Raw genomic sequence first — 25,867 nt, 5'->3', positions numbered from 1 at the left:
AGTGATCTGGAAATGGTGAATAACATAACATTATTGAATATCTCTTCCTGAAGCAAATCTAGTGTTTATCAAATGGAGTTAATAGCTGGAAGGTTTGGGAAATGACCCTTTCTGTACAGCATGTAATTAGGCAGTGGAACTCCTTTTCACAGGATGCTGCTACTGATAGATCAGAAAACAATCAAACAAATTCAAACAAGGAAACTATTTACAAAGGTGCCATCATTTGCACCACAGGCCTTCCTGAGACATACTCATAGAATCGCAGAATCATGGAATCATTGAATGGTTTGGGTTGGAAGAGACCTTAAAAACTGCCTTGTTCCAACCCCCTGCCATGGGCAGGGACACCTCCCACCAGACCAGGTTGCTCAAAGCCCCATCCAGCCTGGCCTTGAGTACTTCCAGGGAGGGCACATCCATGATTTCTCTGGGTAACTTCTTCCAGTATCTAACCACCCTAATCATTCCTATAGCCTTCTGGTATATTCTTATGAAGGCAGCTCAGGTGTCCAAGGTAGGCCACTGCAGTTCTTGTTACCTAGGCATGAAACTGCAGGCCTTAAAATGCTACCGATCACAAGAGCTCATCTCCTTGCTGATACCAGCCATTGAAAACACCAATGTGTTCCAATATTCTGGTTTCTTCAATAGTTAATGTATCCTCTGCCTTGAAAGCCTTTCATTGGATTGGACTAGGCAATACAAACCAAGAACAGGATAGCTCCATGCAATGTCATCTTCGTGGCCCTCCTCTGGACCCGTTCTAACAGGTCCACATTTTCCTGTGCTGGGGGTCCCAGACCTGGACGCAGTACTCCAGGTGGGGCCTCACAAGGGCAGAGTAGATGGGGACAATCCCCTCTCTTGACCTGCTGGTCACCCCTCTGTTGATGCAGCCCAGGATGCAGTTTACCTTTTGGGCTGCAAGCGTACATTGCTGGCTCATGCTGAGCCTTTTGTCCACCAGAACCCCCAAGTCTCTCTCTGGAGGTCTGCTCTCAGTGAGTTCTTCCAGTATCCTTGTATCCAAATCAACCAAATGCAGACAGGATAGGTGGACTTCAATGAGAACCTCTTGAAGTTCAGTACAGACAAATGCAAGTCCAGTACCATCCATGGACTAAGCCTGTATGACAGCGCAGGCTGAGCACTGGCTAGGGAGCAGCTCTGCAGAAAAAGGATCTTGGCGTCCCAGTGAATAGCATGTTGGACATGAGTAAGCAGTGCATCCTCACAGCAATAAGGCCAGCAGCTTACTGGGGGCTATAAGCAAGGGAGTTGCCATCAGGTTGATGGAAATTATTCTTCCTTCCTACTCAGCACTCCTCAAACCACATCCAGACTGCTAGCTCCCCAGTACAAGAGAGCTATTGACAACCTGGAGAGAGTTCAGAGGGGCTGTAGCCACTGAGATGGTCAGGGAGCTAGAGCTTGTGATGTGCAAGGAGAGCCTGTGGGAGCAATTGCAGTCTTCCACCACCAAAAAGGGGATTATAGAGAAGACGGAGCTAGAGTTTCTCAGCGGTACACAGCAAAACAACAAGAGAGAAAGATCACAAGTTGGAACATGGGAAACTGTGACTGCAGAGTAGGAAATAGTTCCTCACCATGACTGTGGTTAAACACTAGCATAGGTTGCCCAGAGACACTGTGAAATTGTCATCTTTGGAGGTTTTCAAATGTGACCGGACAAGGCCCTGAACAACCTGATCTGACTTTGAAACTTTGAGGTTTGAGCCTGCTTTGCTTTGGACTAAAGAACCTCCAGAGGCCTCTTACAACTCCTGATGTTTCTACAATTCTATAACTGCCATATAAATATATACAAAACCCACAATGTTAAACCATAAAAACTAAACAAAGCCAAACCTACATACCTTTGCATGTACAATGTAATGTTGACATGCAGACAAATCTCATGAGGAGAATAAAAATATATATATAATAGATAACACCACAGCGATGAAAATAATGGGGAAAAACTGTTATGCAGACCAACATACATGAAACAAACCAAGATAGGGTCTAAGTATGCAGGGTTACCAGTACTTGTCACAGCTCCTATTTCATCATTCAGATTTACTGGAGCAAATGATTTACAATAATACAATGAGAAACAAAAGATCCGGTCTGCAGAGGCAAAGCTGAGTCGAACATAAAAATATTTTTGCTGTGTTTATTTTGTAATTATCCCACTGACAGGCACTGCCAAGAGCTGGACAGCTTGTGTCATTGCATTCATTTCGAAGCCTAGTTAAAATAGTCAGCGAGGCTGCAATACCTCATAAATGAGCACACAGAAGGTCCAGCAAAACTCACTTTTTGTCTCTATTTTATTTAACAGAAGCAACACATTCTGGGGTGAGAAGAAGAGAAAGTCCAAGAAAAACCTGCAGTTCTCAAATGACATTGTTCATAAGTTAACCAAAATAATATGATACATAAATGTCATGAAATTTGTGCATATTCAGCTCTCCGAAGAGATCAGCCCCTTCTTAAATAATGGAAGGAGAAACAATGAATACTACCGTCAATGAAACACTCTTCAACTTCTGGCTTTCCCTGTTACAGACAAAAAGTTTTCTGTACACTATCATCACTGCTTTTCCTGACAGTGGTACACTCAGTTATCCCAAAATTTGGTTACAAGCACCATGAATGTAAACAATAAAACCCTTAATTTCTAGTTAACTATCAGTAAACAGAACAGAAATACTTGAGGACACAACCAATAGAGACACCGTAAATTCAGAGTCCATGGAAGTTCATTCAGTTTTCTTCCTGTTAGGATTAACGGGATGAAATCTGAGTTTAGATGTTTGTGGAGCTGCAGGTTAATACCACATGTGAACCTCACGATTGACACTTAAACTATCCTGTGCTTGTCTGTAGACTTCCAGTACCAGTGCTTCCTGCCATGTCAGGAGATGGCCCCTAGATGCGCTGAGCTCCTTGCAGAGGCACGCGCTATGCTGAAAGACATTTCAAAGCCTCCTCTTCATTAAAAACCCCAGTGACTTTTTGTCAAGAGCTTGAGTGCTGGCCTGATTCCAGGGTCTAACAGATATGTCAGCTGAAAACAGCTCTTTGAAGACTTTTTGATTCTGTGTTCAGATCTAATGTTATCTGTTATTGAAATATTTTGAAAAGATTTTTTTTTCCCTCTTCCAAATAATGAACACTAAAATTTTAACAGTCTTGAACCAACTTTATACTGTTTGTCATATCTGGAAGCGGTTAGTGTTGATGAAATGGCAGTCCAATAAATATACAATGCTATTTCATCATTTATTTGTGTACTACTTTAAATATGACAGAAAAGATGAGGAACCTGGGCTGTCCTGGGCATTGCTGTTCACACAGTGATTTCCAAGCTGCTGGAAACCATGGCTGGTCTGACCTCACAGTGTTTTACACATATTCTGACTATAGAGCAGGTAAACACATGCATACCACAACAAATCCTTCACTGGTGCCATTTCTGGTCCCAGACATTTCTTAAGAAAATGATTTACCAAAAACTGCAGTAAATCTAAACAGTTGTGAGCACAGGAGAAGGCCAATAATCTCCTGTGCTCTTAGAGCTGAACAGAATTTCCTATTTATACACGGTATTTAGCACAGAAGACAACCCTACCTCTGGTACATGCTACGATAGCATCTCACAAAGAGACTTGGACTTCAGCCTGATGTCTCCTTCACTGTGAGGAGAAAATGACCGAAAAAGAAAAAGCCTCAGGGAGTGGTTTCCTGGCTCTGACAGTCCCTCTGGCCTCTTCTGGATTTGGGGTACAAGTTTAGTGGAATACTTCCTCCTCCCCTATAAAGCTGTGTTCAGTTTTCCTCAGACTTTCTTCCAGAACTGTTTGTGCAGACTGCGCATTTACTTAAATCATTACAATGGGCCAGGGGAGCTGTTTCACTTTTTGTAACTACTTTAGAGTATGTGTGTGTTAATTTATTTTTATTTTTTAAAGCAGCAACTCTTCTGAGTAAAAATCCCTGGTAATATAACAAACATTTTTCTTCCCAAATGCATTTTTTTCAATGCTGTCACGGTAGGTCTTCAGCATGTGCACCTGCATATAGATTACATACAGCATTAAACATACACCTTTTATCAGGGTCACTTTCCTACTGGCTAAACCAGAACTGCAGTCAGTGCCACTTCTCTCTGGCACCAACGTAAGTTTTCAGAACTATAATCAATCTATAAATCTGACTTAAATCCTGCTGAAGGTACTTAGCTGCCATATTAATAGCTTTGTACTTACAATTTATTTATTATTATTATTATTAATAACAATTTAATTGGAGTAAACCAGGTTATCAAGAATGTGTATTTTAAAAATATAACTTGAAAAGCCAGTAAAATCTGACTTGTTTTCCCTTTGGATAGATTTATTTGAGAGAAAATGTATTTTACCCAAAACCAAGTACGCTTGCACTGAAAATATGAAGAATACATTTTTGCATCAATTGTTTTTAACAGAAAAATAACAACCCCTAAAAAAGCAGGAAGTTGCTATATATTCAGGACTAGTGGTGTAGCAATATATAAAAATGCTGCGTTATGTCTCTTGTTTTGCATTCCAAAAAGGTAAACTCTGTATTGCCTGAGTTGGAAGTAGTAAACATTTTTTACTTAGGTTACCATTGACTACACGAGTGATTCAGACTACAGTCACAGCTGGAAAGAATGGGATTCATGTGGAGATGGGTAGAAAATGTTCTGTAAGGTTTCCTGTTTGGCACTTTCCATACCCCGGACTGTCAAAATAAAGAGATCCAGTGGAGATTCCTCTTCCCTGTAGAAGAAATGGAGCTTCTCCCCCTCTCAGTACTGTAAACTCTCAGAGGTTAGAAGGAACCATCTGTGTCCCCACTGGAAACTTCTTGTCTGAGGCTACTGGAGATGTGCTGCTGGGACCTGCTGTCCTTAGAGTTGCCTTTAGAACTTGTAAAAGGGAAAGAAGATCCCTTTCTCCCGATATCTTTCCATAGTTAAAATAATTTCCCAGAAAAGTTGAAGCTGTTTGGTGTCACAAATTACTCTTCAGTTTCTGCCAAAGAAAATTCTATTATTTTACATCTTTTCTGGAATTTCCTTCACTGCCAGTCCAAAGATCGGTCACAGAAACCATCCACCTTGCACTGCCATGGACAAGCCTCGGTACAGATCACCCCCTCCAGGACAGAGGTTTTGGGCACCAGCTCAGACTGCTTTACAGTACATAGTTTGGGGACACCCATCTCTGAAGGATCTGAGAGCTTTTGTCAAATATTTAGCATGCTCTGCTGCATCACCTTCTTCTTCGTGAGGAAATTTCTGTAAGCTCAGACTAGGCCCACCATGGACATCACAAGAAGAACACATTTGCCCTGGGAGACAGAGAAACCTCAGATGTAAAATTCTTCTTCGTTAGTTGGTGAAGCTGGGTAAATGCTACCACAGTCATCCAGAGAACAAGGGGCTGCTCTCGAAGGCTGTTTGGGCTGCTTGGAGAGAGATGCTGACCTAAATGAGCTGGAAGACCATTCAGAGAGAGAAGGTAGTGAACCATCCCCAGGCTCAAAGGTATTGCACATGACAGATACAGGCCTTCCACTGGTAGCAGCCTGCGTAGCCATAGTTTGCTTCTGTGGGGGAAGAGAGGCTTCCAAGTCACTACAAAATCCATTCAGGGCAGAGTATGCAGAGACCACAGACAGGTCTGAGAAGAACAGCTTCCTCCCCGTGTCTACATCAGTCTCCTGTGCACCCTCCAAATCATCGATGTTAAGCCTGGGGCTGCATCTCCATGTTTTCAACCTGGTTGCAGGTGACCCAGTATTTGAAAACTGAAATGGTTCACTGAAATGAACAGTCTCTGAGGTTGGGGAGGTGCTCACTGTGGGCAAGCAGAACAGAGACTTGCTTCGTTGAAATGACCACGAAATGCTAGAAGCACTGCTGGATCTGCGAGTGAAGTCTCCTCGATCACCGTGCCTCAAGTCCTGCTGGGAGAAACCAAGATGATGACCAAGGCCGTTTGCGTGATGTACCTTGTTTTGACTCGTTTCTTCTGGTTGTTCAGGGACAGGCTGGTGGCTCTGAGGAAGAAAGCCTGGCAAAGTGGTGAAGCGGGAATCTGTTGACACAGATGGATATGGTTGCTTGTTCTGCTTTGCAGACTTCCTACACCAACTGCGTGCTTGCTGCAGCAGGAGAGGGGGAAAAGAAGATCATATTAATACACAGTTGGCAGTCTTACAACCGTAAGTCTCCGTTGCTGAGTTGTTACTGCAAATAATTATGAAGCAGACTTCATTCAGTATGCTCACAGCAAATGTTTCACTTCAATAACAAAGAGAAACTACCCTGCCAAAATCCCAAATATTTACATAAGGAGCCTTGAAGACAACAAGAATAAATGGTAGAGGAGCCCTGCCTTGCGGGCTGAATTACACTAGCTCGAAATCCTCCCTTGCTATTGACTTGCTCAGATTCATTCATACCCTGCCTTCCAACTTTACTGCCATAGAGAAATCTAAAGAACAAAAATGAATAAATGGGAGATGTATGGTACTACCATTCTTATTTCTCATTTCTTCATTACTGTGGTGCACGTTTTTATTTTTTCCTCTGAGACATCAAAAAGCAATTTTAGCAAGCAACTTCATTCTCTGTCATCTCAATGGGAATATACAGCTTCTTTCAGCTCTGTCTCATTTTCTCTTTTACATCTGGTTAACTGAGCAGTGTGCTCCAGAATCCACTTGCTCTATAAACTAACTCCTAAGGACAGCTTTATCATAGAATCATAGAATGGCTTGGGTTGGAAGGGACCTTAAAGATCATCTAGTTCCAACTCCCCTGCCATGGGCAGGGACGCCACCCACTAGATCAGGTCAGTGGTTGACCTTTAGACATCTAATTTGCTTTAGACTCCTACAATGAAGAGCCCTGATGTTTTTGATCTGAATCTGGGCCTGTATCTCACCCCTTGAGCTGGATTCAGTTGTCTATCTGCCAGATATTTGAGCATTTGCACAGGGATAGCAGCTGTTAAAAACAGAGAGCCAATGTCCTCAAGAAGCAGCTGGAGGTCAGGTGGCCTTCATATGGGGTTAGACACTGATGTGCAGATAACTAAACTGAGGCCCTAGTGTCAGAGCAATCAACATTTTTCATTATCCCACTTATCTAAGCAAGGCTTTTAGAAGTTTGCATTTTTAAAATTTCAATTTAGATTCTTCTTACTAGAATTTTTCACATAATTCAAAACACTAGCTTTCCATTCCAAAAGGGCGAGGAACTAATGGGAAAATGTGGAATAACATACCATTGAGAATAAGCAATAATCTCAGCTATGGGACTTGTCAGTCAGAAACAGCAGAGGAGAAAGAATTAAGGATCTTGGCCACTATGTGCTATTAAAGTGACAAGGCTGTGAGAAACATGATTCTGGGCTGTCTTAAGTTAGTTAAAAAAGTATTAATGTACTGCATACAACACTGGTAAGGCCTCAGCTGGAATGCTTCACATGACTTAAATCACCCCTATATGAAAAAAAAAATCAAATTGAAAAAGATGGAGCCATAAAAAAAAAAGATGAACTATCCATTAAGAAATATGTACTACAAACTAATAAAAGGTTTCTAATCATGACAGAAGTAGAAGAGCCTTCTGGGGCAAGTAATGGATAAAGATGGAGCTTGATTGTTTTACAAAATAGATTACATGACATGATAGAAAGGGATGAGACCTGGCAGCCAAGGAGGTCTTTTTGTATACTCTTTCTCTAAAAGAACTCCATACATTGTTGCTTCTAACATCTTGCTAGTGCACATCGTATTGTCTTAGTGACCCAGATCTGTCACAACCATCTTCTCTTTTTTATTGATGTGATTTTACAGGAAAAAAAAAAAGATTTTTCACATCTGTAAAAGATTTTTGCTTGTTTGTGATTGCCTAGCTAGAAGTGATTTATAGGACAGCCAATCCCTAGGAATTCACTTAGGCATTATAGTTGAATGTATACATTGCAATGTATCCATAATGAGGTATGTTAATCCATAACCTATTTCTGTGTAATAAAATAAGCTGTTTTCTTTAATGCCATAAGGAATTAAATGAATTCATGAGTACATTAACCACAGTACTGCAGCAGTTTGATAAACTGATACAGAATCAATAGTGCAAAAGTATCAAATAAAATGAGTTAAATTGTCAACAAAACATTACCAGAAGTCATGTTTGATGTCTATATGCAACACTGTTTTATTTATGCAATCGGTGAGTTAATTCATTTAACAACTCACTCAACAAGATAAAAGACTTGTGCCTATGAAGAAAATACCAGTTGTTTCTTAGCTGAAGACACTTCTGGGTAACCCAGAAATAATAATGAGATATCCTGAAAGAGATCACCCCATTCAGATGAACTTGTAGAAGAAGGTCAACCTGGGAGTACTGGTTGATAGTCGGCGGAATATGAGCCAGCAGTGTGTTCAGGTGGCCAAGAAGGCCAACAGCATCCTGGCTTGTATAAGAAACAATGTGGCCAGCAGGGCTAGGGAAGTGATTGTCCCCCTGTACTCGGCTCTGGTGAGGCCGCACCTCGAGTACTGTGTTCAGTTTTGGGCCCCTTGCTACAAGAAGGACGTCAAGGTGCTCGGGAGAGTCCAGAGAAGGGCGACGAAGCTGGTGAGGGGTCTGGAGAACAAGTCTTATGAGGAGCAGCTGAGGGAGCTGGGATTGTTCAGCCTGGAAAAGAGGAGGCTCAGGGGCGACCTTATCGCACTCCACAGGTACCTTAAAGGAGGCTGTAGCGAGGTGGGGGTTGGTCTATTCTCCCACGTGCCCGGTGACAGGACGAGGGGGAATGGGCTAAAGTTGCGCCAGGGGAGGTTTGGGTTGGATATTAGGAAGAACTTCTTTACTGAAAGGGTTGTTAGGCATTGGAATGGGCTGCCCAGGGAAGTGGTTCAGTCAACATCCCTGGAGGTTTTTAAAAGACATTTAGATGTAGAGCTTAGTGATATGGTTTAGTGGAGGACTTGTTAGTGTTAGGTCAGAGGTTGGACTCGGTGATTTTGGAGGTCTCTTCCAACCTAGATGATTCTGTGATTCTGTATCCCTCATTGTATTGCTGGTTGTACTAACCAAGGGTGCTGCTTTTTTTCTGAGCAGTAGCTCTGATATCAGATACACTGCATGGAATCAGGCACTACTCTTGATGAATCAGCAGAAGTACCTCATGTTTCTCCCACCTCTCAGAGAAAAAAATCATGGACTGCCTGATCTTGGCATGTCTCCATGCTGTCTTTGTGTTTTAGCAGACTTTGTTGATAATAGAGCAGATTAGGCATCTAGAGAAACCAAGGTTGCACTAAGTGCAGTCTTCTTGTTTGTGAAAGGGTAAGGTCTGTGGGACCACAAGCACTGGTAAACACTCAGACAAAACTACATGGAAACAAGGTTTTTGGGGACAGACCAGGCACTTGCACAGGAGCAGTGGGCAGTATGAAAACCTCTCCTTTACCTTAAGCAGACTATACCATCTGTCTGTATACGTAAAACAGAGTCCACAGACATCACAAGTACGATTTAGTTGTCCAGTTAGCACAGTCAGTGGCACCTGGAGAGCAATTCAGTTTTCCTCCAAGAAGACTGCTGCATTGGGTTAGCTGAATTGCTCTGTAGATCCTTGGGCTGTAGTGAGTACATACCCATTGACTAAAATTAGAACACAGACTGTAGCGCATGGAAAAAAACATCTACAGTTATACACCATTGTAGGTGTCTACAATCAGGAGCTGAACACAAAGCCTGCAGAGATAACTCCCATGTATTCATTTTGATCTGGTGTGTACAGGAGATATTCTGCACACCAGTAAGAGTTTCATGTATTTAAACAATGGTAATAATTTGCTTTTCTTATTTATTGTCAAAAAATACACCTCATTGCTTTCTACAACTTCCTGAGGAGGCGAAGTGGAGAGGGAGGCGCTGCTGTCTTCTCCCTGGAAACCCATGGCCGGACACATGGGAACAGCATGGAGCTGCACCTGGGGAGGCTCAGACTGGACATTAGGAAACCACTTAGTCTTAACCAATTTGGGAATAAAACACAGACACAAGAATAGCTGTTTTGAGCTCTTTCTAATATTTACACATCCTGTGGGTAGAGCTCCATCTCATGAAATACCAGTAAAAAAGATTACAGAGTAATCCTGTATTGTAGGGAACCGGATTATGTGGACTAATAAGACTTTTCTATATCTACATTCTGTGGCTTGTCAGAGATCACAGAGAGGATTCCATGATTTAACAAGGATTCAAACTCAGGCAAAACTAGCTCCTAGCCCTGTGCCAAGCCCATTGACCGTACTCCTTCCTACCACCCCAGCACTGTATATGGATGTTCATGTGATGGCTCCTCTTTGTTTTGGCTGTACAGCGCATGACAGATCCTGAAAGTTTAACAACTAAACCAGATTTCCTTGTGTTCACAGGAGAAACAAGGCCCCAGGAGTGAAAGATGATCATCTGCTGCTGCCGTTTGGGCTTTGTGGGACTGGAAACAGCAAGACCTACTTGTGTGTCATGCGCGTTCAACTGCTCTTCAGCTTTCTCCCTGCTCTTCAACTCTTCCCTTGGCTTTTCAGTCCCATAGGCTGTATTTTTAATGAATTCTTTTCTTTATTTAAGTCTCTGCAGCCTTCTCCTCATTTGCGTTCTGCATTACCTGCTCTCTCACCGCAGCCTGACCCAGCTGCCTGCATCAGGAGCCAGCATGGTGGAGATGCTGGTCAGGGGAGCAGCACCTGAGACAACAAAGCCTCTATCTAAATGACTGCATCACCAACACAGCTTCCACCACACCAGGAAAGCTGTTTTTTTTAATGACTCCAAATACAGGGAGAGAGATCTGCCAAATCCTGCCACAAATGCGCGTATCAAAACCGGCTGTGGCTTCAATCGATCAGCTCTCTAACAGAATGGGTTTTTTCATCTAGCGCTAATCTGCTACTCATTTGTAATCTCTGCACAAATCTCTGTGAAGCCAGGAAGGATTTAGAGTCTCTGTGCATTACAATAGTTTGCAGAAGAATTTCATGACAAATATCCAGGAATGCAGTAAACAACCTGGGGTGAACAGAGAGGTACTTGCAACTTCACATGGGCTGCCCATACCGGACAAGAAAAATCCTGTAGTCTTTTTTAAGTTATCTGCTTTTTAAGAAAAAGATTATAACCAGTCAAACTGTGAGTGCTGCAATGAGAAAATCAGTTCTTGCACTGCAAACTCAGATTTTGCCAGCATTGCTCAACAGCAGCACAATGGTGTTTGTTTAGAGGTATTTAAACCAGTGGGACTGATACAGATATAAAATAAAGTTAAAAAAAAATCAACTGGAGAAAATGTGGCAAAAGCTAGTCTTAACATCACAATAAAAAGTCTTATTTGCAAGATACAATGTATTCAGAAGGCAGAATATCAAAAGGCAAAATCCACAAATGCAATTTAAAATTGAATTGAACATATTTGAAAAGTGGCACATAATGTGTTTACAAAACTAAAATGGTTGTGTGTTTTGTAACACCAGATATTCCCTGTCAAGAGATTTTGCTGGATGTATAGAGCTATCAGAGATCTTATCATGCCATGAAAGATAACTGCATTAATGGAGAAGACAGAAAAAATGTACCTTGGGGTGAAGAAAAAAATTGCAAAATTACCTCCTGTTTGAATTAGTGACTGACTCAGTTGTGTCCTGACCAAAAGCAATCATTAGCACTAAGAAGAATCAAACACCTATGGCACTAAAAGGAAAGGAAAATAAAGGGCAAGATTTTGAAAACAGGAAGCCAGAATTAGACAGATTATTTAATTCAGATTAAGGCACCTGACTTGACTGGCCCAATTGTCGCCCCAAAAGAAATTTTTGCAAAAGTGACTTTATATATCCTTGTTTGTCCTTTATGATTTTCTTGCCTTTCTTCCTTCTTTGTGTTGAGGTTTGCTCTATCTGCACTAAGCAAGCTTGAAGCTCTTTACTCACCTCCATTTTCCTTCTTGTAGATCAAAGAGTTATCTTCCAAAGTGCCCCCTCTTTGCCTGTTTTTGTCCTTCCTCTTCCCCTTCTCTGCTTCCTGGTTTACTTGCTTCTCTTTCTCTCTTTTACATATGCTTAACTGTAGTGACACAAGACTGTATTTGTGAGACTGTGCTTTCTTTCCTTTATTTCCCAGATTTTGTAGTCAGTGATGCCTTTGAGTAACAAGGACTAGATAATTTAACAGAATATAAAACTACACAGAGACATTTAAATCATCCACTTTGACCTTGTGTTTATCATTTTAAAAATCATTAAGCCATTTCTTTACTGAGCCTGCTGACACTTCAAGTGGACAAAAGCATTTCAGTTTTTGGAAATTTAAGAGACTAAATGCTGTATGCTTCAGGCAGAGCCATAAGACAGAACCCAAGCATAATGCCACAAAGCCCAAGACCCTTAAAAGGAAGCAAATTGACTAATGCTCCTAGATTATTTACATGTTTTATCAAGATCATACAAATGTTGAATGACCACCAAGGACCTGAAGTGTAAACTAAGGGAAGGAGAATTAATATTGCTTTGTGTTGGACATAGGAAATGCAGACCCACATGAGGTCTGGCAGGGTTTAGAAGGTCACCTGAAGTAAATTTCACTATGACCACACTGATCTGTGTCCTGAACCTCTGAGCAGAAACAGAGGTGGACCTGAGCCTCCAAGATTTGGCTCTTGCTGGCCAAGATAGGCTTGAGATACAAACCATTGTACGTGCTGAAGTGAAGAGTAAAATGTTTCCTTTAGTCTCAGCTGGGGCTGGAAGAATAAAAGGAAGAACTTTGTCCTAACCTCAGATCTGGTAATCGGTTTTACCCTTAGCAGCTCAATAATGCTCATTCCTGCTGCCCATATATCTAACACAGGGTATTTTCTGCATTTTCAGAGTCCTCTTGTCCTAGCTCCTGGCTTTAGTTATGGCCAAGCACTAGTGCTCTGCATGACGGCACTACCTCACTACCTCTACTCCCTTCCCTCAGCCTAAAATATGTTTCATTATTTGTGGATCATGGAAAAATCTCTCCCTGATTTCTGCATTCATCTATCTTGACTAAGAAGATTGACTACAACATCACTTTCCATGAAGACATGTACATGTTTTAAGCAACCTGAGGAAAATAAGGGCACTTTTATTCTCCTCATGGCCCCAGACAAAAGGGGATGAAGTAATGAGCTCATGAGCCTCACAGACACTTGTATATCTTACGCTGAATAAACATAGAGGTTTTTAGCTATAAGCTTTTGAATCCCTTTTCTGTATAACATATTTGCTGACGTCTGTGTAGGCTTGTAACCTTCATGCTGTTTCTCATTTTCAGGCACTTTGCGCTGCAAATGCCTCTCACAAAATGCAGGTGGCATCCATCTGCACACACAGACTTACTTCTGGCAACTCCAAGGACATAGGCAACAATAACATACCGATCTTGTACATAAATGACTGCAGTTGACCTCATGAAACCATTAGGGGATGAATACTGGTCAACCATAGATGTGTAACAGTCATTTTGTACACTGAGCGATGGAGAAATCTCCAAGGTAGCAGAGACCTCGGCTTGCAGGTAGCACACAGCAGCAGGTTAATGAGATGTAATGGTTGGGTCCACATGCAATGTTTTCTCAGAACCAATGCTTCAGTTAATAAAGCAGGTTTCCTGAATATGATTATATCACTTCTGAACTCAAGATTACAGTTGCCCAGCATAGGTAAGAAAAACATTGGTTGATTGCCTCAGCAAATTGGCTAAAAAATCCCTCTAATTAAAAGCTACAATCAGTTAACATTTGCACTATTATTTCTATGATGTTCTGTAAAGCAACACTAGGCAGAAAATAGCCACTCCATAAACAATATAGGGTCATCAACATAATAAATAGCCTTACAATGCCAGATCTGACTGCATTGCTTCAGGCAGGATTAGCAAAGACCTGTAGCAAACTGGACATTTCTTGGGATTTTTTTTTATTTATCTTGGCTTTTTGGTACTGTTTGTCTGTTTCTTGGTACTGGAGATGGTGGAGGGGGAGGGATTTCAGCAAGAAACTGGTTATTGCAGGATGAATCAGGTGCCTGAGCATAGATGCTTGATCCATTTTGATATCTCCTAGGGTTGCCTGTTTGGCATTCCTGTAGGTTCTGAGTCTAATCTGCCAGAAGGTCTCTTTTGGGTGTCTCAGTTACCCTTTGGCATGTAAAATGGCACTAGATCTCATGCTTAAGCACTGAGTAATTCATTGTCTGCTGTCTACCTTCCCCCCAAATATGTCTGCATCCCTACCCCATGTGAAGTGTTTGGGAAATTCTGCCAAAATTGTATTGTTATTTATTTTCCTTACGCAAAGTCACTCTCCTAATTTCAAGAATCCCTCTGTGCATTTTCTTTCTTCTCTCTGCTCACTACTCCTTGCTTCCCAACCATGCATGGCCAAGCCAGCCCATCGCTTATTAACCTCTCCTGCTTCCCACACTGCACTGCCAGGCATGCAAATTCATTAGCACTCTGTGGGGGTTATGTCCAGAGGCAACCAGGAATTTGGACAAGACCTATAAAACTAGCAGTATGTTTCGTATACCAAGATATGGTATATTCTTAGCTACAAAATTTATATGTTCTTCCCACTGCTCTTACAAGTGCCCCCACATCTCCTGCTCCTGGGCTTAGCAGTGGTGATGCAGCATGGGTCTTCCCACTGGGTGTGGTCATGCTCTTAAGTCTTCCTTACCACTTCACCCTGGCTGGCACAGAGGTGCACCCCAGAGCTAACTTGCCACTAGAAAAGTTACTGTGACAAAATAATTTTGAACAGCTTCCAAGCAAATGAAGGAATGAGGTCTCTGATATTGAACAGACTTATCCTGCCCATGAATAATTTTATTTTTTCTTGCACTGACTTTATCTGTGCCCCTTGATAGTTCCATTTGCAAAATGTAATTCTGAAGAACATGGATCAACCTGGCTGGCAAGTATCCCAGTCCCTGTAAGCACACAAGCAAAAACACAGAGGTCACATTTTGTTAGTCTAATCATGGAAGTATCTTCCAATTTCAAACATTAATCACTGCCTGTTATTAACAAGGATGTAAATCAAACATTTTAGGTATAATTGGTAATTTTACTCTGTAGAAAGTACAGTATCAATATGCAGTAAATAAAAAAACGCCAGTGATTGCTAAGCACCCCTGATGTGCAGGCTGGAAACTATGATGAAGTCATTCTTTGGATTTGCATAATTGCAAAGAGGTGAAAGTTGTTACTGATGCTGTGGCATCGATAATGTTGTTAAAAGCACTATTATATGAGAAGTCAAAAGGTAGTCCTCTATCTTGCTTTAAAGGGTAGACACTGTAATTTGTTTTTAACTCAGAATGAGTTTGAAGAACATAAGGAGTCCATGGATCACCAAATCAAATGCTTTCTATAACCCATACCCCATCATATAATTCCTTTTCCTTAACTGAGCACCCTGACTCAAATTAAGGTATGAACCTCTTTGCACCCCCTGGGTGGCTGGCCATCAATATGAACAACTGCCAACTTAAATCCATCTATTGGCGGCTTTTTGTTCCTGTGCCAGAAGAATCACGTAGGTGAAATTGCCTCTCCCCATTCCTCCTGTTGAGGTTCTGATGTATTTTCAGAGCACAGTCAGAGCTCCCCTCAGACTGACCTTGGCAAGGCTCCCATGGCCCTACTTCAGTTTTCACTTGTAAGGCAGCCTCTATTCTTCTGCATGTGCTGGGAGCCCTTTCCTGTACCTGCGCCTCTCCAAAGTCACCTTTCTGGAGGCCAGGACTGAGCACAGGTGAGACCCTCAGTACCCTGAGAAATGGTGCAAGCACTGCCCACACTCCTTAGGGGATATGAACTCTGAAGCACACCGGAGATTGCATTTCCCTTGTCATGGGCAGGCTGCAGGGTGATTTGTAGTTGTCTGAGTACAAACAGGACATTTTCCTGATTCTAATTCTGATTGTATAAAATTATTAAGACCTGTATACCAAGGCCTAGACTTCATGACTACAATTTCATGTTAGACACAAAGTCTGTTTTCTTTCCATTTTGCTTATATTAAACTTCTTTTGCCTCATCCCACTTCCAGAAGGTCTCTTCCAACCTCTATGATTATATGATTCTATGTGATAATTTCCAGTTCTGTAGCCTCAGTCCAATTTGCCACTTTGCTCTCCTGTTCAGCATCACCACCCTCACTGAAAACAGAAGTGAAAATCAATCACATTTGGAGGCCATACTTAACAGGCTTTCATTCTTCTCTTTTGTGCACATGATAAAAATCTTGTTTTAACTTTGCAAAGCTTACTTCAGCATGCTGTATGGCAATCTCACTTTAACTCTGCACTGCCCAGTGCCTGTTATTTCTGAAAATTTGCTGTTTGGAAATTGAAAGCCTTATTTACAAGGTCTGTTTGTTTTCTTTTCTTTATTTTTTTCTTTCCATTCAATTTACTTGGAACCAGTGCAAAGATCTCATAAATCAAAGTTATATCACATAGGAAACACCTACCCCCCCTCAAAAAAAAAAAAGAGAGGAAAAAAACACTAAAAAACACACAAACACATACAGAAAAAGGATTGGGGGAAAAGGGATATAGATTAAAGTGGGTGCTGTCTAAAGGTATTGTGGTGGCTCCTGAAAGCTTATGTTTACAAGTTATCTCAGCCTAACACAGATATGCCTACACTGCAGTCAGTAATCCTGACAAACTGGTGGCTACCTTGGCAGAAAGGCGGGGAAGCTGAGCTCATGAATGAAATGCACTCAAAAAAAAAAATACCCTACTTCAAAATCTGAACAAAAGTCTTCTAAAGGTGAGGGTCTGCACTCCTTGTTTCTCACGCTAAGCAGCAATAAATTCCTTCACCTCTGCTGTGAAGGAATGCACGTGAACCTCGTTCTGGATTGCCAGACATATCCCTTTGCAGAGCAGGGAGCTATTGAAAGCTTTTTGCTTGTTGTCCTGCTCAACTCCTTTGGATGTAGTGCATGCTGATGCACTGTCCAGATATCATGCCTACAGATGTGCTAACAAATAAATTCTCTTTTTGGACTTGGTTATGAGGACCTGAGATTAATTTGAGAGGACAGACTGTGGGAATATATCTCCCAGGCTGCATTTCTTTTCCTTCACCTCCTTTCCTCCACCTCCATCCTGATAATCACTGTGAAAAAGAGAGGTGCAGCCTGTCACCTTGTTTTTTCAAACTGATTCTAGAAAATAATGTGTACCTTCAGGAATTCTGCTTGTCTCCCATAAAAATCTTGTAACTGAGAGCTATTTTATAAAACTGTCCGTTCTGTGCCCATATTTCCTATAAAACTACACCCATCAGCCAAATTTCTCCACTTGGGCTTGTAATTCCCTCTCCCCTCGTTCCTTTAAATAGCCACCTCATCTCAAATCATTCTTTGCATAAACTGAGGTTCAATGATACCTGGATAGCATCTCAACTGCCTTTCTGAGTAGTTACACAGCAAGGGGTTTTGAGTTCTTTAGCAGTCAAGTCCTTCCTCTTTCACCTAGAGTAGAGCAATAGAAAAGCCTCCTCTTCTGGTTGCTGTTCTAGATTAAGGTTTTCTGCACAAAGTCAATAAATGTTCTTCTGTTTCCCGGCATACTGGGCTTACCTGCAAGAGGATCCTATTTCCATCGTGGTCTTCAGTCTGCCACCTGCCTTCACTAATTGGGCTGCAAGGGTTGGGCAAGAGAGGAACGAGCTGTCCGACATCTTTCACTCTGAATTCCAGCACTGCTGACTCGGTTGGCACTGGTATTTGGCCCTTTGGAAGTTTTTTTAAAGAAAACTGAATGTCTATTTCCATGTTCGAATAGACAGGAAAAACACAAAAGTCTGCTTTTTTCTGACATACCGGTCTTTTCAGTATTAACTCATACAACTTCAAAATGTCGGTGTAGTTTTCATTCCTGCAGTATATCGTGAAGCGGATAATTTCCTTCCCGTAATGCACTGGGCGAATGGCCCACAGAGGGGTCTCGGGAGCCAAGGTGTAAAAGTCCTGGCTGCATGGCATGTAAGGGAGGAACTTCCCGTGCACTCGCTCTGTGTGGTGGTAATGCCAAGGTGGCCGCTGAAAGGTTTCGTGGAGCTGCAAGATGGGCTCCTCTCCATATTCCTCCTGCAGGAACAGAATGACGGCGAGGGCTGGCTGAGGAACCCCAGCCTTACCTGGCTTCCTGCGCTTCTTGGACAGGCGTCTTTCTGAGACTCGAAACAGCTGGAGGTCCGGGTGGATCCAGGCTAGGAGCTTATCGATGGCTTGCTGAAGAGTCTTGGATTCACCTGGGTCGGTGATAATATGGACACTAACGAGGAATGGGTCCTGTATCTCTTCCACAGAAAGTTCACCTGGGAGTGTAAAAAGAAAAACATCCTTTAAGATTTTTAACCTACTGATTTCCTTGACGGAGAAACAGTCTACTCAGTCACACTGGGCTTTTTTTTACCTCTCTCAGGCTCACCCACAATAAAGCAAAAATAATGTGCAGACATAAAGCAACCGAGAAAGTAATCAGAAGACAGAGAAGTTTCATCAAGCATGCCATAACAGTTGCTGTTTCTACTGGGAAAGGACCCAAACGACATTACCCATAGTGTATTTCTGTGTTAGGAAATAGCTGCCTCCTACAGCTAAGAGGTAGGAAAGACAAAAATATTGACATAGAGTTGGGGTGGAAGGGACACTAATGATGTGCGGAACAATTGGAGTGGACAATGTTCATCCCATCTTGTTTTAATTTGCCACTTGGCTTGGGGTTTGGAAATTGCACTGCTGCACCGCTGAACTCCACTCTATCACCTTGACACCGGAGTTTTCCACCAAGTTAAAAGTGTTCTGTGTCCTGAAGGCAACTGTTTTAATAAATATGGCAAAGTTTAGAGGGAGAGGCAGTATCTTTTGTTAGACCAATTGGTACAGTTGGGGAAAAAAAACAGCTGATGAGTCTTCAGGCAGACAAGCCTTTCTTCAGGAAAAGATATTAATTCTCCCTACAAATCCTGCACTGTTTATGTCCTTAGACAATCATAACTACAGTACTACTGCTTCAAGGTTTTTATAAGATTAGGGATGACTGGTAAAAGCAGGAAGCACAAAAAGTTACATTTACTCAAGGAAGAAAAGAAATCCCTATTTTGCCTTGGGAGCATTCAAAAGGGGCTGTGTGTGCTGCTGTCCCTAAAACCTCTTTGACAGCTCAGCAGCAGAGCAATGGCTGGATGGAGGGCACGGGTGGAATTATCACTTCTGTTCTGCTGGAGCTGCATGCCAAGAGAGAAGCATGTAAAGAGAGATCCAAGACAGTTTAATAAATCATGCAGGTACTCTGGATATTTTTGCTGAAATGGTTCCCTCTATGTGGTGTTCTGAAACTACCTACATGTCTGAGACCCCAGGCCTGGGCACAAAGCCTAAGTGTGTGAAGACTTAGAAAGGCTTCCCAAGCTTTTCATTGTACAGACCACATTTAATAGAGGGATTGTCTCACAGGCTGTTTCCTCTCCTATTGGCAATTGTATGAACCTCTCCCTCCTCCATCCTGGCATCAGAACAACATTCCTGTGATACTTCAGCAATTGCTTTAATGGAAAAGCAGCACTATACAAGTAGCGTGTTTTAGGTGTCTTTTAATACAGGATAGCTGCAAGACACAGAGAAAAGCTAGACGCAACTGTGCAGCTTTCCAGAGATGCCCAGTAAGCATACCATCAGCCTCAGTTTAGAAGCTGCAGAATTATATGGCATGCAAAACAAATAACAAGCATTTTTCCCAGGGGAGATACAGAAAACCCAAGGAAATTATAAAAAACACAACCATTGTGGAGTTCTTGTATCTGCATGAAATGGGTGATGCAGAGTGACTTTGTCAGATGGTTCATGGAAGAAAATTGAAGCAAAAGGAAAAATCTGTGTCAGTAAACAGCAAGAGGCTCCACTGTGACAACTGTTACTGGTAGGTAATTCTTGGAGATATCCCCTGTGGATAGTGACAGTGTGGGAGAAAGACAAAGGGTGTGTGGGGGAAGGCCCTGTCATGGCCTTCTGCATGGGACAGCAGGACAGGAAGGCAAACAAATTACAGAGGACAGTGATCTAATAAAACCAGAAAGAAAATAATTGCCATAGCTACGCAGCCATTCGTTTTTTAAGACTGGAATAGAAGATGTTCAGTTCTTTTCTCCCTCTGTTTCCTTTGTCACACAAATGCTATCAGAGCATGCAACAAGCGACAGGCTTGATATTTATGCATATAAATGACTGCAGCTTTGAAAGAAGCCTGGGCACAACAATGCGAAGCAAAGAGCCATCGTTGCTGCGGGCTTGTTACTCTGAATTAAAGAAAAAAAATTCCCTGAGCGTGGCTTTTCTGCCCTCCTGTTGCTCAGCGTGGTGCCTGGACACTGAATGGTCTAAAGCATTTTTCATTTTGCAGCCAGCACCAGTATTAGTATTCTGCTGCCTGTGCCCATCAGCAGCAGATGCTCAGAGAGCCAGCCTCCGAAGGCTACCAAAGCATTGCACAAAACCATAATTAGCAGTTAGGGTTATATATATCTAACAGTGAAAATCACCTTTTTTTTTTTTAATCTTTTGTTGCTTTTTTTCCTTCCCTAACTAGAAGCAGCTAACTATGCTGAAGGTGGAAAAGTAACAAAGCAGTACAGAAAGAGCTTCAGTATCTATTTTTTTGTTAGCAAGGATGCTTTTACTGCAGTATGGGTGGGTGCCACTTTTACACCTTTCATTATGTGGCTTCTGTGCTTATAAAATGGCAGCCCTTTCTGTTTTGGTAAGAAAACCAGAAATTTAAGAGAATCAGAAATGAGAGGTAAGGAGCTGAGATAAACTTCCCCTGAGCTGATGGTAAGCTGCAAATTGTTTCTGTGTTACTAACAAGGCTTTTTGCTTCAACTCACAGGGAAAGGGGAGAAATGGCACTGTTTCTCATGACACAGTTAATTCGCCCTCCGGCAAATTGTCACAGAAGCAAATGAAAGCTCTGCATATGTATTAGCCCTTCTGTGTTAGCAGTTAATCCCACGGAAAATATCAAAATGCTGAGACATCTATTTGGAAATAAGCTCTGCAGTTCTCACAGCTACGACATTTTTTCCCCCTATGACAGAAGGGGATTAATTCTTTTTGACTTAGCAAAGGACCAACATTGCTAAGAGGTAATTGCTATCAAGGTTGAAAGACCATTTCACAATCCTAGACTTTTTACTCATCTGCTAGGTAGCATTGCCACCAGGAGAGGTTAAAGCTGTTAGCAAACAGCCCAAATGCTGAGGGCTCTCACACTTGATTTCCTGAAGCTAGCAGCAGAAGGTGGCCTGGTATTTTATGACTGAGCTTGTGATGGGCCATTATGTGTTGTTTTTATTGTGTTGCTGATGCAATACTGCTGAGCAGAGAAAAAAGGAAGTCCTGCAAAGCAGTGTGGCAGTCTTGTCCTGTGGCTCTTCCTCCCCTCCTTTCCCTGCCCAGAAACCGGGATCTTTTCATCAGGAAAAGACATCCTGACAGAAAGCAGTGGGTGCTGTCAAGTCTGTGCCAGCTGCTTCACCAAAATTCAGGCTGCCTTGTCCTGGGGACAGACAGGACAAGTCTCTGTCAGCGGTGGCCATTTAGTGACACAAATGGGCAACATGGGAAGCCATGGGTTAAGGGTGGAGGGTGGGGGGACAGCAGCTACCCCTGGGAGGTGCCATGAAGTTCAGAGTCCAGTATCTGGGTAACACCGTCCTTGTTGAAGCTGGCCAGGAATGTAGGACTCATGGTGCCAACTGTAACTGTGCAGCTGTAACTTCGGGTCCGTACCCAGCAGCTCAGAAGGTAGGTTCAGCTGGGAGTTTCCCCATGCCAGCTGGATAATGCTAGGTTAGAGAAACCTCCCTCTTGCATTTGTTTTTTGGCACTAGGGCTCCTCTAGCAGAAAGGCTGCTGTGGTTATCCAGCCGCATCTGGCAGCCTGGCCCCTCTTTTACAAGAAGGCCCAGATTATGTTCCCCCTGAAGAGGTCCTGCATGAAGACCTGTCCATTTCTGGGGTAGCACTCCAAACACTTGTTCATTTCAGAAGTCACCACCATTGGCAGCCTGGATGACATCTGGCTTTCCTGGCTTCACCTTCCTTGGCTGGAATTCCATTAACTGCCCAAATCCGGCCTGTAGCAGCACTTAGGAGGGAGATGAGCACCTGCCTTCCCAAAACGTCTCTCTTACACTTGTCTTGGTGAATCAAGATAGGGACCTAAAGACCCCACACACTAACCAGGAGATACTTCATGAAGAGTTACCTACAGGGTTAGGCAAACCTGGGAAGTATTTGAGCTAGGATGGAGACTGGGGCAAAGATTTTAGGCAGACTGGATCCCAGCCCCAGTTTCTGCATAGGAAAGTGCATTTCCAAACTGAGGGAGATATTTTCAATCCTCTGTGCATCTACATTTTCAATTTTCTATCAAGGAAACTGAGAGGAGGTACTCGGCCTATAAATATTTGACATAAATTTTTGAGCTGAGCTGGAACTTTGCGTCGTGAATCTGAGCACTAAAACACAAACCTCCATTTCCATGCTATGGCACACCACTTCATGGGAACCAAAGTCTGAGCCTCTTACAGCCTTATAGACTGGATCCCTTCATCACTACATCAGTAACATTTCAGACTGAATTCTGATGCTGTGAAGCACTACAGGAGACGTAAAAGAGGCAGTCAGAGAGGATCAGAACGAACATGCTGAGCTCCACAATTGCAGCACCCATCAAACAGTACTTCATTACTAAGAAATAATTGCTAGCAGAAGGTAATGAAATAACTCAAAACTGAACATTATGGATCAGCATATTGTGTTCGTTGCTAATAAATAAAAATATTCTAACTCTGGGAATGAAAACAAACAAACAAACAAACAAAACACAACACTTCCTTGTATAAATAATGTCAGAAAAAAAAAAAGAAAAGCAAACCGCTATAATATTTACTAATTGAGTCTTCCTGGGATTTTTGTTGCACAGATAATTTCAATATTTCCTTATTTCAACTCCTTTCCAAAACACAAATAAATGTTGAAATGGTACCATATCTCACTGAGCAGGACCTTCACATTTCATTTGATTCTAACACAAGACTGACCCTTTTAGGTGTGTTAATTGAAAGGCTCTAGGGCAGACAGAGGCTATTTTCATAAACAAGGAGCATTATTCTGTGGGCAGCTGCAACAGAAGTGGTTACTGGCCACCTCTGGCAGCAGAACCCACTGCTAGGGCACGCTTTGATGAATTATGCAGCATCAATAATCTTTTGAACAGGCAGGATGTGACATTCACCAGCTCCTCCGTTCTCTTTTCCCACTGTTTAATGTCATCTGGCAAATGCAGGACTGCAGCATAATGTGTTTCTCAGCATGCCCTGCTTAGCACACCACCTCAAACTCACGGAGGATGCTCAGAAGTGATAAGAAAGGGGATATTCTGCATGGCACTGTGACAAGAAGAGAAACCTCTTTCACACTCCCATCAGAGCAGCATTTTCCTGTGGAGCTGCAGTTGAATGTTCTCTAACGGAGGTAATGGTGCCAGGATGCTCACTCCTCCATCCTTGCTAAGGTAGTATGGAAAATGCATAGCAGACCTGCATACAGAGAAGCAGGGCAAAATGGTCAATCTGCTCCTCCAGACAGGCACATAATGTTAGGCTCTTTGTGCTTTTATCTAGTTGCTCTAGGGCTCAATAAAAGGTATCCGAGGAAAACCAAAGCTGGAGAATGAAGCCTGTTATCTGCTTGATGGAGATAAAAAGCTTTCTGACGCATTAATATGAACAGTCTTCTGAGGAGATGTCATTGCCCTTAGTATACAGCATGCAGCCAACCCTGCAGGACTGAATCTTATTAAAAAGTGATACTTGATGCCCACAGAGGCACTGCATGACCGAGCAAAGGCAATGGCAGATCTCACCGTGGGGTACCTTTGCTGTTAGATGGTGCAGCAGCTGCTGAAACTCCCTACTGTGCTACAGATCCCAATGAACTCCCCACCTGCTGTGTTACAGACCCAACGCCTCCCCACCAGCCCTGACCTACCTAATGGCATTGTTTCATGCTCAGCTTAAGCTGCTGTTGATAGAGGCCATCTCGCTCTCCCTCCTTCTCCCCTCCATGCACTCCTGCTCACTGTTTTGTTGGCCTGGGTACTTGTGTGGCAACACGTCTTAAGCTGAGCGTGCAACTGCACCTTGACTTGCTCTCCTGTTTGTGCTCCTACTGTCCATGGTGCCATCTCGGCTTGTCTTCAGAACAATGTAACACCCTCCTTCTCCCCTTCTTCTCTGGGTCTCAACCACTGCTGCCCAGAGTCATCCTGTGGAAGGTTAGGAATCTAACAGATGTCCCTCCAGCAGAGGCTGTCCTGGACTCCTTTTGAAGTCAATGCCAAGAGTCAGAATCAAACCTGAGATGAAGCCCACAGTGCTCCACTGTGTACAAGTGTAGTGGGAGCTAAGTAACTATGCTTCCATCTTGATTCTTTAGCTGTGCAACTCATAGGAAAAGGTTGTGGGCCTATGTGCTTATCTTGAAGATCACTCTCGTTCCGGAAGTTTATCTTGCTGTACCACTTTGTCAACAAATAAGACATGCTTTAGCGATGATCGCTACAGAAGAAATACTCTTGAACTATGTGATTACATCCTCTGAAAACAACTTCTAAGATTCCTTTAGTCAAGCTGCTGACTGATCACACCAAGGTGAACACTCAGGCGCTCCTTAGGTCACAGATGTACCCTCACTCCCTGTTTCCCTCAACTCCTTATTCTCAGTGCTTCAGCCTTTTCACTTATCCCCTAACTACCTGGCAGACAAGAAGCAGTTCACACTTGGTGTAAAGATACGTCTGTGTTGTCTGCAAGCTGACTGTCCAGCTGTAGGTTGAGAAAACAGATGGCTTCAACTCACATTGCAGCCTTTTTATCCCTGAAGGCAAAAGTTTGTCCCTCTGCTTTTCTTCCAGTTCTGACAAAACCTGTGGGATGTTAACATCTCCGAGACCTTTATTTCTCTATCAAAATTTGCTGAATGTGAGCAAGGGCCTGAAAAAAAATTTTTTTTGAAGAGAAATGGCACAATTGTTTCATGGTCTCTTCAAAAACAGGCTAAAAAGAAAGGGACTGGTGTGCCACAGTGTGTTTTTAGCTGTCTAATCCTGCATCCCTCACACTACAGCCTTCTCTTTGCAAATCCTATATTTTCTATCTAGGCTTCATGCAGCCTGCAGGCATGTCAAAACAGAGGCTGTGCTTTGCTGTATATTAAGCACTTAGCAAAAAGACCCCCATCTCCAAGAAAAAGGTGTATGGGACCTTCACACAGGCAAACAGTAGAAGCCCACAGTAGGTGGTTTCAGACCCCGATTATAAGCAAGCAAACCATTGACAATCTCTTAAACGTATACCCAAGATATGGATTTTTTCCACCAGTGCTATGGTCTGCTTCATCAGCTCCTTACTCTTCATGCTGCTGATGTCCTTGCAATCTGGCGTTCTCCTCCACTAAAATATGCTGCTGACACCATACTTTACATTGGCAACAGCAATGTTAGAAACGGAGTCTCAATTAAAAAAAAAAAAAATCCTTACCATGTGCTTACTCTTTGGGGAGAGTTGAGGTCTTATTTCAGTGCTCTCCACAAGCACCACAGATTTAGCTACAAGCTTGCTGAAAAGCAA

At 42.6% G+C, this 25,867-nt stretch overlaps 1 protein-coding gene across 1 annotated transcript in view; it reads right to left on the bottom strand.

The window, feature by feature from the left end:
* Positions 1–5,403: 5,403 nt before the first annotated feature.
* Positions 5,404–25,867, bottom strand: part of FAM124A (family with sequence similarity 124 member A) — a 40,909-nt gene continuing 20,445 nt past the window's right edge. Inside the window, exons 3-4 of the mRNA XM_035542812.1 lie at positions 17,751–18,490; positions 5,404–6,201 (exon numbers count right to left, since the gene is read on the bottom strand). Of these exons, the coding sequence (XP_035398705.1) occupies positions 5,404–6,201; positions 17,751–18,490 (1,538 nt within the window). The remainder of the gene's footprint in view (positions 6,202–17,750; positions 18,491–25,867) is intronic.

Source organism: Cygnus atratus, chromosome 1 (genome assembly GCF_013377495.2).
Source record: "Cygnus atratus isolate AKBS03 ecotype Queensland, Australia chromosome 1, CAtr_DNAZoo_HiC_assembly, whole genome shotgun sequence".
NCBI lineage: Eukaryota > Metazoa > Chordata > Aves > Anseriformes > Anatidae > Cygnus > Cygnus atratus.
This window is presented reverse-complemented; position numbering and strand designations above follow the sequence as displayed.